The sequence below is a fragment of the Aphanomyces astaci genome (assembly GCF_000520075.1).
Source record: "Aphanomyces astaci strain APO3 unplaced genomic scaffold supercont1.1, whole genome shotgun sequence".
Taxonomy (NCBI): domain Eukaryota; phylum Oomycota; class Saprolegniomycetes; order Saprolegniales; family Verrucalvaceae; genus Aphanomyces; species Aphanomyces astaci.
This window is the reverse complement of record NW_009798264.1, coordinates 1538531-1552968: the sequence shown is the minus strand read 5'-3', so window position 1 is coordinate 1552968 and position 14438 is coordinate 1538531. Positions and strand designations below refer to the sequence as shown.

General features: G+C 54.9%; 7 protein-coding genes across 7 annotated transcripts; 5 read left to right on the top strand and 2 right to left on the bottom strand.

Moving 5' to 3' along the window:
• The first annotated feature begins 162 nt into the window (after positions 1-162).
• On the top strand, positions 163-1579 carry H257_00537 (hypothetical protein). The gene is made up of 4 exons (XM_009823267.1): positions 163-388; positions 442-690; positions 744-1198; positions 1264-1579. The coding sequence occupies exons 2-4, from the start codon at positions 554-556 to the stop codon at positions 1542-1544; spliced, it is 873 nt and encodes a 290-aa protein (XP_009821569.1). The 5' UTR covers positions 163-388; positions 442-553; the 3' UTR covers positions 1545-1579.
• Positions 1580-2345: 766 nt separating this feature from the next.
• H257_00536 (TKL protein kinase) lies at positions 2346-5913 on the top strand. The gene is made up of 14 exons (XM_009823266.1): positions 2346-2581; positions 2637-3041; positions 3089-3154; positions 3228-3296; positions 3376-3441; positions 3522-3590; positions 3651-3713; positions 3767-3895; positions 3945-4010; positions 4063-4128; positions 4184-4255; positions 4319-4593; positions 4673-4849; positions 4924-5913. Exons 1-14 carry the CDS (start codon positions 2361-2363, stop codon positions 5814-5816), a joined length of 2637 nt encoding a protein of 878 aa, XP_009821568.1. The 5' UTR covers positions 2346-2360; the 3' UTR covers positions 5817-5913.
• A 745-nt stretch (positions 5914-6658) lies between these two features.
• H257_00535 (hypothetical protein) lies at positions 6659-8942 on the top strand (the record flags this gene model as incomplete). Its single annotated transcript, XM_009823265.1, has 8 exons — positions 6659-7213; positions 7275-7597; positions 7665-7734; positions 7800-8073; positions 8141-8254; positions 8337-8408; positions 8459-8527; positions 8691-8942. The coding sequence occupies 8 exons, from the start codon at positions 6659-6661 to the stop codon at positions 8918-8920; spliced, it is 1707 nt and encodes a 568-aa protein (XP_009821567.1). The 3' UTR covers positions 8921-8942.
• Positions 8922-10673, bottom strand: H257_00534 (hypothetical protein). The gene is made up of 8 exons (XM_009823264.1): positions 10353-10673; positions 10139-10297; positions 9939-10074; positions 9793-9885; positions 9677-9739; positions 9520-9624; positions 9266-9466; positions 8922-9215 (listed from the first exon to the last, which is right to left on the bottom strand). Exons 1-8 carry the CDS (start codon positions 10553-10555, stop codon positions 8967-8969), a joined length of 1209 nt encoding a protein of 402 aa, XP_009821566.1. The 5' UTR covers positions 10556-10673; the 3' UTR covers positions 8922-8966.
• Positions 10674-10684: 11 nt separating this feature from the next.
• Positions 10685-11992, top strand: H257_00533 (hypothetical protein). The gene has a single exon (XM_009823263.1). It carries the CDS (start codon positions 10713-10715, stop codon positions 11841-11843), a length of 1131 nt encoding a protein of 376 aa, XP_009821565.1. The 5' UTR covers positions 10685-10712; the 3' UTR covers positions 11844-11992.
• A 66-nt stretch (positions 11993-12058) lies between these two features.
• H257_00531 (hypothetical protein) lies at positions 12059-14417 on the bottom strand (the record flags this gene model as incomplete). Its single annotated transcript, XM_009823261.1, has 1 exon — positions 12059-14417. The coding sequence occupies one exon, from the start codon at positions 14415-14417 to the stop codon at positions 12906-12908; it is 1512 nt and encodes a 503-aa protein (XP_009821563.1). The 3' UTR covers positions 12059-12905.
• Positions 12070-12906, top strand: H257_00532 (hypothetical protein). Its single transcript, XM_009823262.1, has one exon. The coding sequence runs from the start codon at positions 12085-12087 to the stop codon at positions 12793-12795; it is 711 nt and encodes a 236-aa protein (XP_009821564.1). The 5' UTR covers positions 12070-12084; the 3' UTR covers positions 12796-12906.
• Positions 14418-14438: the final 21 nt, after the last annotated feature.

Here is a 14438-nt window from a genome sequence, read left to right as displayed (position 1 = left end):
CTATAGTGCTCCATCAACACGTTCAACCCTTGCATCGGTGGAACCGGCGACTTCGACGCCGTCTCGCAGCGTCGGGCAGATGTGCGAGCACCAAGGCACAACAAAGGAACAATCGTTGGAATGTGTACTGGGGTTGATGGAATGCCTCAAAGTAATCGGGGGTGCTTGATGATATGGTCCATGTTGGCGGTCACTACTAGGGCTTTGCAGCAATGGGAGACGGGTGGGCATACTGTACCGGTACACTGCATCCTTTGACCATGCAACTCGTGAATGACAATACGATTACTGTATGTGTCCAATGCGCTGGCTACACGCTAATGAACGTAACTGGCAACGTCAAGGATAGGAGCCAAGGCGTGTGGATACTGTCCACTGGTTTGTGATCGTAAGAAGCGCATGAAAGTATCAATATCCGCATTTGATGCCTCCATTGCTTAGAGCACCACAGCGTGGCTAGGATGGGTGCTAGGTGGGCCACAGGTCGTCGCCTGCGACAGAAGGGTCACGCCACTGCCTGGTGATCGCCAAGGATTTCGGAAACATCCTTGAGATGTGGATCGAGTGTGATTATCCGGATGACCGGATATGGACATGCCCGAAACGGCACACCACCAATAAAAGCATGCCTTCGGCGAGCAAGAAGTCCAAGCTGCGCAAGGTGCCTATCGGGCCACCTCCAGTTAAGAGGTACATCGAGCGATGCACCAATCCGACTTGAACCATCATGACACTTGATGTAGTCGACGGAGGGCACGGGAACTGACCACGGAATTCCATCGCGTGACGCATGAGCTGCAGCGGTTGAAATCGTCCAAGGCCAAAAAGGACGACGACGCCTCGCAACGCGTGCAGGAACTGGAGCACCGGCTCAAGGAGATGGGGGGTCGGGAAGCATATCAAGACGCGAGTATCCTGTCCACGAGTCTGCACAAGACCAGTCGGTGGGTGTTCCAGCTCTTGACCAAGTTTGAGTTGCGGCCAGGGAAAAAGATGTCGCCGTTGAGGGTGCTTGAAGTGGGCGCAATCAACACCCAATTGGTCGTGTGTCCTTGGCTGGACGTGCTGGCGATCGATCTCATTGCGAGAAACCCCAAGATCCAACAGATCGACTTCTTCGACTTGGACTTGACCAAGCGCTTCGACGTGGTGGTGTCCAGCATGGTCATCAACTGCGTCCCCACTCCTGAGAAACGAGGTAGTCCTTCTACTCGTTGCTTAGCAACTACGCGCGACATTCACACGTTGATTGGTGCTGGGTAGGCGAAATGCTGCAGCGAACGTGGACGCACCTGAACGATGATGGGCACTTGTTCCTCATGCTGCCGCTCTTGTGCTTGACCAATTCGACGTACATGACCGTGGACCACTTTGAAACGATTCTGAAACGCATCGGGTTTACCATTCGCGACAAGAAAGAAACCCCCAAAATTGCCTTCTACTGCCTGCAAAAGCAGGCCAGCGACCAGACCGTGGGGCCGATTTCCCAACAGACCCTGCGTCCTGGCCCCAAGCGCAACGACTTTAGCGTCGTGGTCTTGTAATCAAGTGTTGATTGTGCAGTTCATGAATGTAGTCATGGCTATATGTCATGCCAGGGTTGTGTTCGTCGCGTGTGAAATCAACACGAAGGGCGAGTGGTCACAGTGTCACAGCTACGAGTGGTTTCAGCGCATGCTGTACACACAGTTGATTGCTCCACTCGACCCACCAGGATGTGGTTTTGCACTTTTTGGCGCTCTGTATTTGTGCTGTACTGGAGTTACCAGTAAGCTTAGGCCAAAATACAGTGTAAGGTAAGCCACTGTGATTGGTCGGGTAAACCAAACTGTAACCGACGCAGACAAGGCAACTTCGACATTCCAACTCACAATGATTCGGAACACATGCAGCAAAGTCATAGTCCAAACGCTACGGTCATCCTCGGTATATACATACATATATATACAGTGGTGGTGGCCGCACTACATAGTGGATCAAATCGTTATGTACATGTCGTTGTTGTGCGGATGTCATCAGAACGGTTGGTTTGCAATGGGCGTGAATCAGCAAAACCGAACTTCGAACATGGCTCCCCTTTACACCATATTGAGTCTCGTGTTGCCTGCTGCCAACCCCCCCCCCGTCGTCTCCAGCGCTTTCTTCCGCCGCCATGACATCGTGACGTTCCATGGCGAAGTCCCTGCCCAAAGCGAAAGTGCCCTCGAACGAAGTTCGACTCCAGTTTGACAGCCAGGTCTGACCCACCTTGCAACAACATAGCCAATCAGATGTGGTATCCAGAAAAATGCACATTTGTGATTGGTCAGAGAAATTGTGCAAATTGTCGCGTATATGTGTGTACCAAGTTTCCAATTGCGATGTTGCCGCTGGCTCGCGCCGCCGCCGTCGTCGTGTGGGCTCTGTGCACGTGCATAAGGGCTGCAGACGAATGCAGTCTGCCCAAGTCACTCTTGACTGTCAAATGCGGTCATGTGGTTGCCGTGGATAGCAAGACTAAGATCTGTCCCTTCGACCCGGCGTCCTGTTCTGTGTTCGTGCCCGGGGACTGCTTCGATGCCACGGGCGCAAACCAATTGGCGTAGGTCCTCGTGCCACGATGATGCCTTTCATACATATGCATGTCACGTCGATAGGGGCTTTACGCTCAAGTGCTCGTACGCAAGTTCAAAGTGCAGCTCCGCGAACGAAACCACCTTTCGCAGCGTGTTCGACACTGTGGATGCGGCGAACCCAAGTCCATTCGACGCAGTCCCAAACGCCAAGAGCTTGACGGAACTGGGCGCCGTGTGCTTCGACCGCCGGGGCAAAGACACGGGCAGTGTGGTGCTGTTGCGAGCCGAGCGGTTCTGCGTCGTCGATACCAATTGCCAACCGCAACCGTACACAAGCGAGTCGAAAGGCACGGCCCAAGTGCTGCTGGATCTCAAGCGAGCGGGCGAGAACAGCGCCAGCCCCGCGATCAACCTCAACCTGGAGGCGCTCGGTCCCGACCTGAGCGTCGACGGGTTCAATCAAACTTTGACCAACGTCGTGACTCTGTATGGATCTCTCCTCCTGGATGGATGCACATCTAACGTTGGTGTAGCGACCTACGGTATAACCGACTGACCAGCATCAGCGACACGCTGTTCCCGACCAAAATGGCATTTCTGTACGTACAGCACCCTCATCCAACCCTACTCCCTTATATCGTAGGACACCCTAATAACATCGTCGCATACTAGGGATGTGTCATACAACTCGATTACGTCCATCGGGAATCTCCAGCGCAATGCACCGAGCCTCCAAATCGTGTACGTACATACTCGATCAATTGATCATCGTCCGCTACAGAACTGTGTTACAATCGTTGCATCCTGTTGTTCATTGTAGACTTGTGGCCAACAACAACGTCAATACATTGGATGGCATCAAGTTCCCGTCCAACATGACGTCCATGTACGTCTGTTGCGTTCTCGTACATGTGTCTACCATGCGAGTGCTTATATTTGTTTACTGTATCGAAATTCCACCATTAGATCGTTCAAGAACAACTCGCTGCAAGGCACAGTCGACGCGTCTGCGCTCCCATCATCTCTCGAGACCATGTATTGATACATACATGCATGCATGGCAGGGGGGGTACATGACCTTTGTCTGATGCCTAGCTTCCTCACACAAAACCAAATCGCCCAAGTCATCAACGCGTTCCCGCCCGACGTTTCGCTCATGTACAAAGAAGCTCATCGAGACTTGACTTGTGGGCTTATCCCCCGATGAGTAGAAGTCTGGCCACAAACAAACTGACTGCGTTTAACATGGCATCCATCGGCGACAAGGTCCGGACGTTGCTCCTCGAAGAGAACCAAATCCAGCAAATTCAAGGCACTTTACCCGCCAAATTGACCTATCTGTACGGTGTCTCATATATCCCGAATTTGACATCCTACCCGGCTATGCAGGGACATCTCGTCCAATGGCATCACGGCACTGCCAAAGTTCGCGCCCCAAAGCAATTACTCCGTCTTGTATGTATCACCGTGCATAACCTACTAGAGAATTTCTCATCAACTTATATAGGAACATGTCCATGAATGCCTTTGCGTGGAATGGCGCGTCGCCGTTTCCAGCTTCCGTCGCCGCCTTGTACGACTACTTGACTTGTACACTGCTCTTGACGTACTTACTACTGGTCTTTTAGAAATCTGTCGGGAACGCCCATTCAAAATGGCGAGCTCAACGTGTCCCTTCTACCGCCGTCGTTGGTCGCTCTGTACGTGACGATGTATCATCACCAATCATATGACGAGTGTGCGTATGTATATATGTGGGGCAGGGACGTGAGCAACTGCGGCATCAAAAAGGTCACGGGGGACCTGCCGCCATCGCTGCGGTCCCTACGTCTGGACAAGAACGACTTGGAAACGTGGGTTGTGTCTTCCACCACGTACAAAGCGTTGGTGGCCATGCCCGACCTGGTCCTGCCCGCCACCTCCGTGTTCAAGTGCCCCGAGAGTGGCACCAAGTACATCAAACACTTCCCCGTGTGTGTCAAGGACCTGGTGCAAAACACCACCACCCCCGACATGCCGTCGTCGTCATCCTCTACAAGTTAGTCCCCCCCCCTCGCGTCCATTGATTGATTGATGATGTACTTTGATGAGTGACATGGGGAATGTGCGCTATATAGATTACGCCACGTATGCGATTGTGGGTGGGGGGGTGATTGTGATTGTGCTCGTGGGGGGGTACATGTGGTACCAGCGACGTCGGGACGAGCGGAGCAGCATCATGTCCAAGTCGGACCCGATGGACCAGGATATGTCCACTTTTGATTTCGTCCACCTGGGCACGTCCAAGCGTCATGGTCTGTCTATCTCTCTCTGTTTGATGTTGCCTTTGTTTCCCTTAGCCACGTTTTACGTGTTTGTGTGTGGTTAGATTTGGGCGACGAATTCAACCAGTTCCGCATCCCGATGCGTGAAATCAACATCATCAACCCGCTCGTGGACCAAGGCGACTACTTGGCAGGGGCCCGGACGATGCTGTACAAGGCGCAGTTCAACGAACGGTTGGTAGTGCTGAAGACTCTGACGACCGAAGGGACAGAAGTGAGCGACGCCGCCGCCGCATTCGTGCAGCACATTCGCCTGCGCTCGACGCTGGATCACCCCAACATCGTGGGGTTCCTCGGCATTGTGTGGGGGAACAGGGCCAAGATGGCGGTCACGGGGTACGGCCTCATGCTCGAGTTTGTCGGCCATGGGGACCTTGCCCGCCTCCTCGCGTTCGACGCGACCAAAGACCCGGCCGACCGGCTACTGCAGTGGCGGCCGCTCGTGCCCGCGAACGTGTCCAAGCTAGCGCTGCTGCAGCAAGTGGCGTCCGCCATCGTGTACTTGCACTCGTTCTCGCCGCCCGTGACCCACCGCAACATCCAAGCCAAGAGCGTGCTGCTGACCGAGACGTGGGACGCCAAACTGAGCGGGTTCGAGACGGACCCGTCGTGGATTCCGTCGGATTTGATCAGCCCCCCCGAAGTGCTGCGGGGCGAGGCGTGGACGGAGAAGGCCGATATTTATGCGTTTGGGATCTTGATCTGCGAACTCGACCTGGGCCGACACCCCTACGTGAACGACAAGAACCCAGCCAACAACAGCCAAATCGCCACGCTGGTCAAGGCGGACCTTCTGCAGCCCACGTTCAGTGTCGAATGCCCGCTTGAAGTGCAGGATATTGCCACCAAGTGCCTCCACTTTGACCGCAAGAGCCGCCCCGCCGGTGTCGAGATGGAGTTTTGGCTACGGAAGCTCGTGCGTACGACGGCAGTATGAGAAGACGAGGATACAGTATGTTGTTAGGGTACAGTATAACGTTTGATAACGTTAGTTATGATATGGAGGGAGCAAACAACATGCCCGTCCGCCCGCGACACTTCGCTTCACAAGGTGGAGATGCACTACAGCAAGTGCAGTACCTACTACTAGTATTGCATGTACCATTGTACTGTAGTACGTTGTACTACTTGTGGTGACGAGTAGTAAGTACTACGTACAGTAGGATTATGAGAATACAATGGCGCTTTCGTGTCAGTGCAATGTCAACCCGTCAGCCTGTCCACTGGACTCTACCTTTCTTTGTATGGCCGCAAAGATGACGCGCAAGTCAGCGGCGGCGGCGACGACCGTGGGGGGGTCTATCTCAGATCGTGACAGATGGGTCAACATGTTGTGGCTTGAGTAAGCGACAATGTTGATGTCCCTGCTAAGGACAGTGGAGCTCAGTGACGACCTTAGGTCGTCGAGAGGCTCTTGCACTTACAACGTGATACTGTAGGAGCGACCATGATCTCGGTAGGAATGCTCACAGGAACGCGCTCGTGATAACTATGTAAGCTTACTGTAACGACGCAGCAGGGCCCAAACTCGATGTATGGACGACACGACGACATTGCTGCAAGTCGATTTGACGACGACACCCATACCTTCAATGCGGAATCATCAAAATACCGGTTGCATCCGGATAATCGGTCTCTTGGTGGGGACTATCGCAGGAGTGATTCCGATGTTTACGCGCACCCTTGTGAGGACATGCTGGTCGTCTCGAATGTGTGATATATTTAGGCTTGATGTTTGTATGGTGAGACGGGGTGCAACATCACATCGTGCAATGTTTGATGCCTCTTTACCATGTGGCAGCATCGTCAAGAACAAAAGAGACGTCGTGGTTAACCCCATCTTCGTCGTCCACGGCAACGGAAACTCTTCCCATGGACGAGTCGCCCGTGGTGCCGCCTGTGAGCGATGCCGCGATGGCCGTGTACGACTTGGAGCTGCGGCTGCTCTTGACCACGGCGTTGGCCAACAACAAGCGCTACACAGATCAGTTTGGCCATATCCTAGACGACGGGTACCGCCTCGCGATGGAGAAGCGGCACTTCAGAGCGTTCCGACGGCCGACGCACACATCCAAGCACGACGACTTCCTCGTCGTGGGTGTCGTCACGACCAAGTTGGACGACATCGGGTACGCGCTCTACGCCGACACGTCACAAGCCAGCCGCACGATCAACTCGTTCTTGTACGGGAACGAGTTTGTCGGCGGAGGCATCTTGCACACGCACACCATCAAGTCACCCGCTGACCCGTATCGGTTCTTTGGCGTCAAGCATGCCATCTACCAACTGTTGGCGCCTTCACTCTTCAAGCGACGCGAAGCGGTCTATTTGGAGGTAGAGACATCGCCTTCCGATTCCTTCATCCCATAACGACATCATGATCATCCTTCGGTAGAGCATGGGGTCCACGACTGTCGACGGCCTTCCGGCGCTGTACACAATCCGTCGGTCCGTGGACTTGCCCCAGTACTTCGGCGCGCGAGGCTGCGTGCGAATGGACATCCAGTTAGTGAACGTGTTCATGGCGCTTCCATCGGGCCACGTGCGGTATTTCATCAACATGACCATCAACCCCCATGGAAACTTCCCCGCGTGGATGTCCAACCAGCGCAGTGCCAAGCTGTATCACGTCATGTCGACGCTGAGTCAGCTGGCACAGATCCGGCGCCTCATCGCCGCGCCCACGATGCCGCCGCCGACGTCCATCATCGCTGCCCAGTACGCCTCCCTTTGCAACCAATATACCAGTGATATACTGCTGTACTCATGCTCGTCGTCCTTGTAGTTCGTCGCAGAAGTGCTGCATGTGCCCGTGCGTGTCAAAAAGGTGGCGGTGGTGCCGCACCTGCGGCCAGGTACGACGCATGGACTTGAAGCAAACCACACATATCTTCATGGGGTGAGGTCTGTGGGTGAATAGGTCACGTGCATTGCATGTGCGTTTCACATTTCCAAGCCAGGTCACTTGCTGCGGGCGTCGCAGGCGCCATCGACCGTCACGGCGTCCTCGTCGGCCCCGACCTCCAAACAGCGTCCTCCCACAACGCTGTCGTCGCATGCGGCGTTGTCTGCCATGGTAGCCCCCCATGTCAAGGAAGACTATTGCAAGAAATGCTTCCATAAAGCACGCAATCCCCAAGCATTCAAGCCGCCAGACACGGCCCTCGCGGGGGAATTCGCCGACCTCGTGCCCCGTAAGTCGATTCATCGTCCGCCACGAGTGTGTATTACTTGAAGTAGCCAATAATGTCGCCCCTGTAGATGACATGGACGACACTCGCGCGACGCCGCGGCGGCGGTCCTCTCGCGCCAGCAGCGCCGCCCAAGCCCTTGCCCAGTATCCGCCCGTGATGAAACATCGCACCGACTCGTCAGGTTGGTTCGTTCGACAGCTCAAGCGCATAGTGCACATAACGTTATCATGGATTGGCCTAATGGACGAGGGATGATAATGTAGGCGACATGTACACACCGCTGGCATCGACGGCCAGCAGCACGACCAGCAGCAAAGGCTTTCGCACTCCCAAAGGTATGACGCCCCAACTCCTCGACCTCTTCCGTCTCAGGGGTACGTTCCAGGGGTCCCGTCGCGCATCCTGCACAGTGAATTCAACACCCCACGCCATCACAAACGACTCGAACGCACTGGTACACCACATATATACATACATACACCGCCGCCGCCATCATCATCCGTTGCGATGGATTCACTGTGTTGTGTGTGTATGTGTGACAGAGCTTGCTCTCATTCGTATCTTTCTCGTCCATGAGATGTCGTTAATCTGTTGCTGCGATGCTGTTTTATGTGTAGCGTCGGACGGCCAGTTGTTTCGACCGACGACCCCCAAGGGCGACGCCCCTACAGGGGACAAGCTGCTGCCACTGGAAGAGTCTGCGATCGAGTTCAACCCCGACCTGTTCGAGTCGCTCCAGTACCAGCGCAAGTTGCTTGCAGACATGCAAGCGCTGTTGTTGTTGTCGTCATCAACCAAGTCAAGTCCTCGGCATGCCACGCCGTCGTCGTCGTCCCATGTCGCATAACACAACGCAGCACTGTGTCTCATGTTTTCGCTGTTTTGTTTGTCTATTACAATCGTGGAAAACCCGACGTCTCCCGAATGTGATCCAGCAGCAACTGCAGCGAATTGACCGCGTTGAACGCGTGCAGGGCGGCCCTCAGCCCGTCGCCGTACACGGGACTCGTGTCCTCCACCAGCGACTGAATGTACCAGTCCCTCAACTGTATCGCATGCTGCGACGACTCGTCTGGCGTGGCCATCACTTTGCGGTACTGCAAGTACAAGTACCCCATGAGTTGGCACGTGCCTTCTTCCACCTAAAAGCACACACACGAATGAGTGGTTTGAAGCAATTTGTTCGACGCACTTGAGCGGGTAGGGACGACGGAAAGCCTTCGTGGAGCTTAAAGTAGGCGTGCGTGGCCTCGTGTGCCAAGATGTACGCCGTCATGTCGAAAGGAAGGCCGTGGAGGATCATGATGCCGTTGACGCGGCGAGAGGGCGGCTTGTCGAGGCGAAACAATTGTTGGATCGCTCGATGGGCAAAGTGGTGGAATGTCACTTTGACCTGTCACATACATATATGTGACGATGTGACGACGACGTAAGCGAGCTGTTTACTTCGGACAGGCAGACACCGTACACGGCTGGAGCTTGGCTGTCGGTCGAGTGTTCACAGTGCGATTGAGCATTTAGCGTGTCAAAGTCCACGAGGAACACTGGCAGCTATGAATAGAACATTGCCATATGTACAAACTGTTTGAACCAATCAACGCACCTCTGGTAGGTGCATGCCAAGAGATGCCAAGAACGCCCACACGTCTTGCACGACAGGCTGAACCTACTAGCGTTGTTCCTAGTAGTCCTAGCCACATACATGGTATGTACTAGTACCTCGTCCGTGTCCAAGATGACTGTGTGGGTACAATCGCCGCAGAGTTTTCGTCCGTCGACCAACTTTTCGAAATGCCTCGCGCTGGCCGTGGGCTACAGTACTCAAGCGCTGAAGTACTGATGAAACGTATGCCCTTAGGACGTACTTCGAGGCGACGGCAGCTGCAGCATCGATCGCGCTGTTCGTGCGATGGGCAGTACTTTTGCTTCCAAAACAAGTTTTGGTGGTACGGGATTCGTCCATCGGCTGTGATGGGCAGGCGTTCATCGCACACGTCACATCTACAAGAAAGGGTGTCGGAGTTGGCGGTACTTCAAATACACGCATCGATGCGTCAATGCGAACCTGGGGTGGTAAAGCTCCCGGAAGCACTCTGGATGATATGGTTCGTTGGCATGGATTTGAAATCGAATACCACGGGGCAACGGCTGCGAGCAAGCAGTGCATCGAAAGCAAGCTTGGTGGTACGTGTTGCCCAGCGCTTGGACGGTCGATGAGCTTGGCCTACATACATGGAAGCGTGAGTTTAGCGCACTCTATCATATAGAACATCACACACCAAATAGAGTTCTGGCAGCCAAAGCACGTGGACACGAACGGAAGGTACGACGAAAGTGGTGATGGCTGCGGTAATGCAACGTTGGATGCCGCTGCAGCAGCGGGTGTAGCTATCTCGACGGCCAGAGGATTCGTGTAGCCACATGCTTCGCAAGTCGATGACGAAGTGTTGATGAGCGTGCAATGGGGGCATGACCATGGCATGATGTTCAAGTTTGTCAAGGAAGCGCCACGATGTTCGCGAACGAAACTGTCATTTTTTTTCAAAGATTAATCTATATAGTTTATTCAAATGAAATAAGAATAAAAGCAACGAGTGCAATATCCTCCGTCATTTTGCGTTCCGCGACCAATCAGTGAAATGGCGACCTCCCAGCGCCGATGGCCAGGAGACAACCCCGACGGCGCAAAGTCCATCCCAGTGGGCATGGTCCACGGCGCCGTTCTTGGAAGCTACAAAGGTGTCGAGGGGTACAACAACAACTACAAGAACAACCCCCACGCAGAGCATGACGACTACGACGGGTCCAACTTCCTCAACGGGGTCTGCACAGGCATGAAGTGGCAGTGCGTCGAGTACGCTCGGCGGTACTGGATCGTGAACCATGGCATCGTGTTGCCGAGTCTCAGCTGGGCCGCGCACATTTGGGACCGCGTGACCCACGCCAGTCGCCTCGGAGACTTTGCCATCGTTCCGCTGCTCAAGTTTCCCAACTTTGGAACGGAGAAGCCTGTGGTCGGGGACCTTCTCGTGTACAAGTCTACTCCGTCGCAATGGGTCGGTCATGTGGCAGTCGTCGCGGACGTCGTGACGAAGGAAGGCGGGACCTTGGCGCTGTATGTCGCGGAGCAGAACATGCACAACGACAAGCTGTGGGCTGGCGGCCATTACGCCGACGAACTGCATCTTGTTACAGGCACGTCGCGAGATGGCAAGACTACGTACAGCATCACGCATCCAGATCCTGATCTTATCCTCGATGGATGGGTGCGCGCTTCACTCGATGACGCCGTCCTTCGCGCTCCATGGAGCCGTCCGCCGCCGCGCCTCCCTCTATCTGGTGTGTACGACAAGGAGTCTGCGACCGCCCTCCAGAAATTTGTCGGGTCGTACGCGGACGGTAGCCATGGCGGGATGACGAACACGGATCTACGAAACATCCTTCGCCAGCATGGGGATCCAAGCGAAGCGCCAACGACACCCAACACTGCCGAACTCGTCAAGTGCTTGCGACTGTTCCTAGCTCGGCACTGGGCACTGGTGCGGTCGACTGGCGACGACGACAGCGGGAAGGACCTCGTCGCGGTGTGTCCTGGGACCACTCAATGTGTCTGCCGCGTGATCCGTCGGGAAGAGATTCACCCCGCGTCGAGTGAAGATGGCGCTGCTGTCGAAGTGTGCCATACCACCAAGGCGCTCCAGGGCTTCTTGAACAGCGTCCATCACCCTCATGACCTTCGCTCGGCAGCGGCCTTGGTTGATAGAGCTTAGTTCAGACATACTGTTCGCGCCTAGAGCTGTTCCATAAAGGAATTACAGGAATTGCCGCCTTCTAGATACGATGCAGGTATTCCCGCAGCGAATGATCATGGACGTTTGGCCAGTGTCATGTTGAAGTTGAAATACTCATTGCAGCATCGGAATGTTGGTTTTATTTTGGTAAATATGAAAGTGTGAACTTTCACGGATGCAGAGTGATGGTATGTTGGACTTCTGCCCCGTTCGAACACTAATGGCTTCCGCCATCGCGAAAAAGCGAAGGCCGGCTGCAAAGGTCAGTTCCAAGAAAGCTTCGAAGATGACGACATTCTTTGGCCGATGGCCGGGCGACACGCAAGGCGCTCCTAAGCGTATCGGAGCCCGAGGCCTTCCCCACGGCACTGTCCTTGGCACATGCCACGGCGTTGATGGATACAACTGCAACTACCGCAACATGGTCGATGACGACAGCGACGGATCGCATTATCTCAATGGCTTGTACACAGGTGCCAAGTGGCAGTGTGTTGAGTATGCGCGGCGGTACTGGATCATCAACAGAAGGCTGTACCTGCCGAGCATCCCACACGCAGCGCATATTTGGACCCGCGTGACCCACGTCGGCAGTCTCGACAACCCGCACCGCCGCGTCGCGCTGCAAAAGCTGCCCAATTTTGGAACAGACAAACCCATCGTGGGAGACTTGCTCGTGTACAAGTCGACGCCAGGCCAGTACGTCGGTCATGTGGCTGTGGTGGTGGACGTGCTGGAGAAAACGGAAGGCTTATGGGTGGTCCATGTAGCCGAGCAGAACCAGTACAACGACCGATTGTGGAAGGGGGGGCACTACTCGGACGAGCTCACGCTGAACATTTCTACCCGCGGCAACCATACCACCTACGGCATCACGCACAAGGACACGGATCTGGTCTTGGACGGGTGGATTCGGCCTGTGCAAGGGCAATGACGTGGCAGCCTAAGCGTGCGGTGCAAGGTCGTCGTAGCCATGTAGAACATACTGCCTGTAACCTCAAAATGAAAGCAAAACGTCGCTGAAATATCACGCGTTTACTCTGCCTACTTGTCGTTGGGGAAGGCGCCACCACAGCCAAAGTACCTTTGGTTCAAACCAGTCCAGTTGGATATTTTGATGGTGTCGGAGCCGTCTTGAATTGCGTCCAAGAGCCGCTTGGATGGCGCCACGACACCTTCGATGCCCCACATGGCCTTGAACTCTGGCGAGTAGTCCGTGACGTTTCCAGGGAGGCAGTTCGCGTACATCATGACCATCATCTTCTCCATCTCGCGGTCGCTGTCTTCGATGCGTTGGGCCTGCGCTCGTTTGAACACGGCGCGGCGCCAGCCCAAGAACGTGTTTCCATCCGCACTCGCGATAGGGCGTACCACGTGTCGCATCCCCGAAGTCAACCGACGGCGCTCCTCCACTTCAGGCAGTCCCAGCCCCGCCGCGTCACATTTGGTGTACAAGTCGCCCACGAGTCCCCCCATGTCGTACGAGTAGCTATGTTGGCCCAGCTGCGTCGAATCTGTAAGTCCCCCATAGGTCGTGGGCAATCCATCAAAGAACCGCATCAACGAGTTGTTTCGAAGGCCAGACTCTTGCATGAACACGGACGAGTTGCGCGTGACCCCGCCGTTCGGAGTCTGTGGGATCGAACAGCCTTGGAACACGCGGGGGTCGCTGGCGCTGGACTCGGTGAGGCCAGTCACGAACGGCTGCACGCGACAACGGTGGTAGATCGTGTGCAGCAAGTCAATGGTCGTGTGATGGGAGTAAAACACAGGCTCGACTGGAGAGATGAACAAGTTTCCCATCACCCCCGACAACATGCTGTGCACGGAGTTGTGCACCGAGAACTCGATTGCCGACGTCACTGCAGCAATGGAACTGCCCGTGGGAAGGACTGCTCGTTTCACGCGATTGAAGTTGACGTCTGGATTAAAGAACGTGGAGTGCCAAGGACCGCGGGGGATGCATCCAGAGCATGACCGTTGTGAATCCGCACAGAAATGGGAGGCCACGCTGGCGTTCACACAGGCAAATTGGGGGTACGTGTAGCCTCCGATATTCGCAGTGCTGCGAATGGCTTGGGTGGACCCGCCCAAGTCGCGGAGGATGGGGGAGCACGATTCAATAGTGGTGCAGCGCTGGTTGACGTAATCTAGGTTGTGCTGTACGTAATCGAAATACGGAAGAGTCAGGCACGATGTTCGCGGCGGATCGAGGCTGCGCAGCATGTTTTCAAATCCGACGAGGAACTGTCGGTGCCAAAACAGAAACACGCATGTTCCGTGGGCTTGACGGTTCGACACGGCGTCTTGGTGGATGGACATGAACTTTGAGTACAGCCCTTGGTCCATCGAGAGTTGCAGCGCGTGAATGTACGTTGCCTTTTCAACGTCCGTTTGGCGATCCCATGCCTTTCGTATGCGAGGACAAGCGACGGAAGTGCCGTTGATGCCATCGCTTGATGTGGGATCTGGCGTGTCTTGGCTCGACGCGACGGTCACGCAGTACCATGCCAGCACACACGCCAACAGCGGGTAGTAGATCTTGACGGAACTCATGAAAAGAGTAAATGTGGATAT

Bases quoted from the DNA above. Each gene is read 5' to 3' on its own strand.
- H257_00537 (XM_009823267.1), top strand. From the start codon at position 554: ATGTGGATCGAGTGTGATTATCCGGATGACCGGATATGGACATGCCCG. The intron at 691-743 runs GTACATCGAGCG...CACTTGATGTAG, and splicing joins GGGCCACCTCCAGTTAAGAG to TCGACGGAGGGCACGGGAAC. The intron at 1,199-1,263 runs GTAGTCCTTCTA...GGTGCTGGGTAG, and splicing joins CCCCACTCCTGAGAAACGAG to GCGAAATGCTGCAGCGAACG.
- H257_00536 (XM_009823266.1), top strand. From the start codon at position 2,361: ATGTTGCCGCTGGCTCGCGCCGCCGCCGTCGTCGTGTGGGCTCTGTGC. The intron at 2,582-2,636 runs GTAGGTCCTCGT...TCACGTCGATAG, and splicing joins ACGGGCGCAAACCAATTGGC to GGGCTTTACGCTCAAGTGCT. The intron at 3,442-3,521 runs GTACGTCTGTTG...TTCCACCATTAG, and splicing joins CCGTCCAACATGACGTCCAT to ATCGTTCAAGAACAACTCGC.
- H257_00534 (XM_009823264.1), bottom strand. From the start codon at position 10,555: ATGCCATGGTCATGCCCCCATTGCACGCTCATCAACACTTCGTCATCG. The intron at 10,298-10,352 runs GTGTGTGATGTT...CCATGTATGTAG, and splicing joins GGCTGCCAGAACTCTATTTG to GCCAAGCTCATCGACCGTCC. The intron at 9,740-9,792 runs GTACTAGTACAT...CAACGCTAGTAG, and splicing joins TCATCTTGGACACGGACGAG to GTTCAGCCTGTCGTGCAAGA.
- H257_00533 (XM_009823263.1), top strand. From the start codon at position 10,713: ATGGCGACCTCCCAGCGCCGATGGCCAGGAGACAACCCCGACGGCGCA.
- H257_00532 (XM_009823262.1), top strand. From the start codon at position 12,085: ATGGCTTCCGCCATCGCGAAAAAGCGAAGGCCGGCTGCAAAGGTCAGT.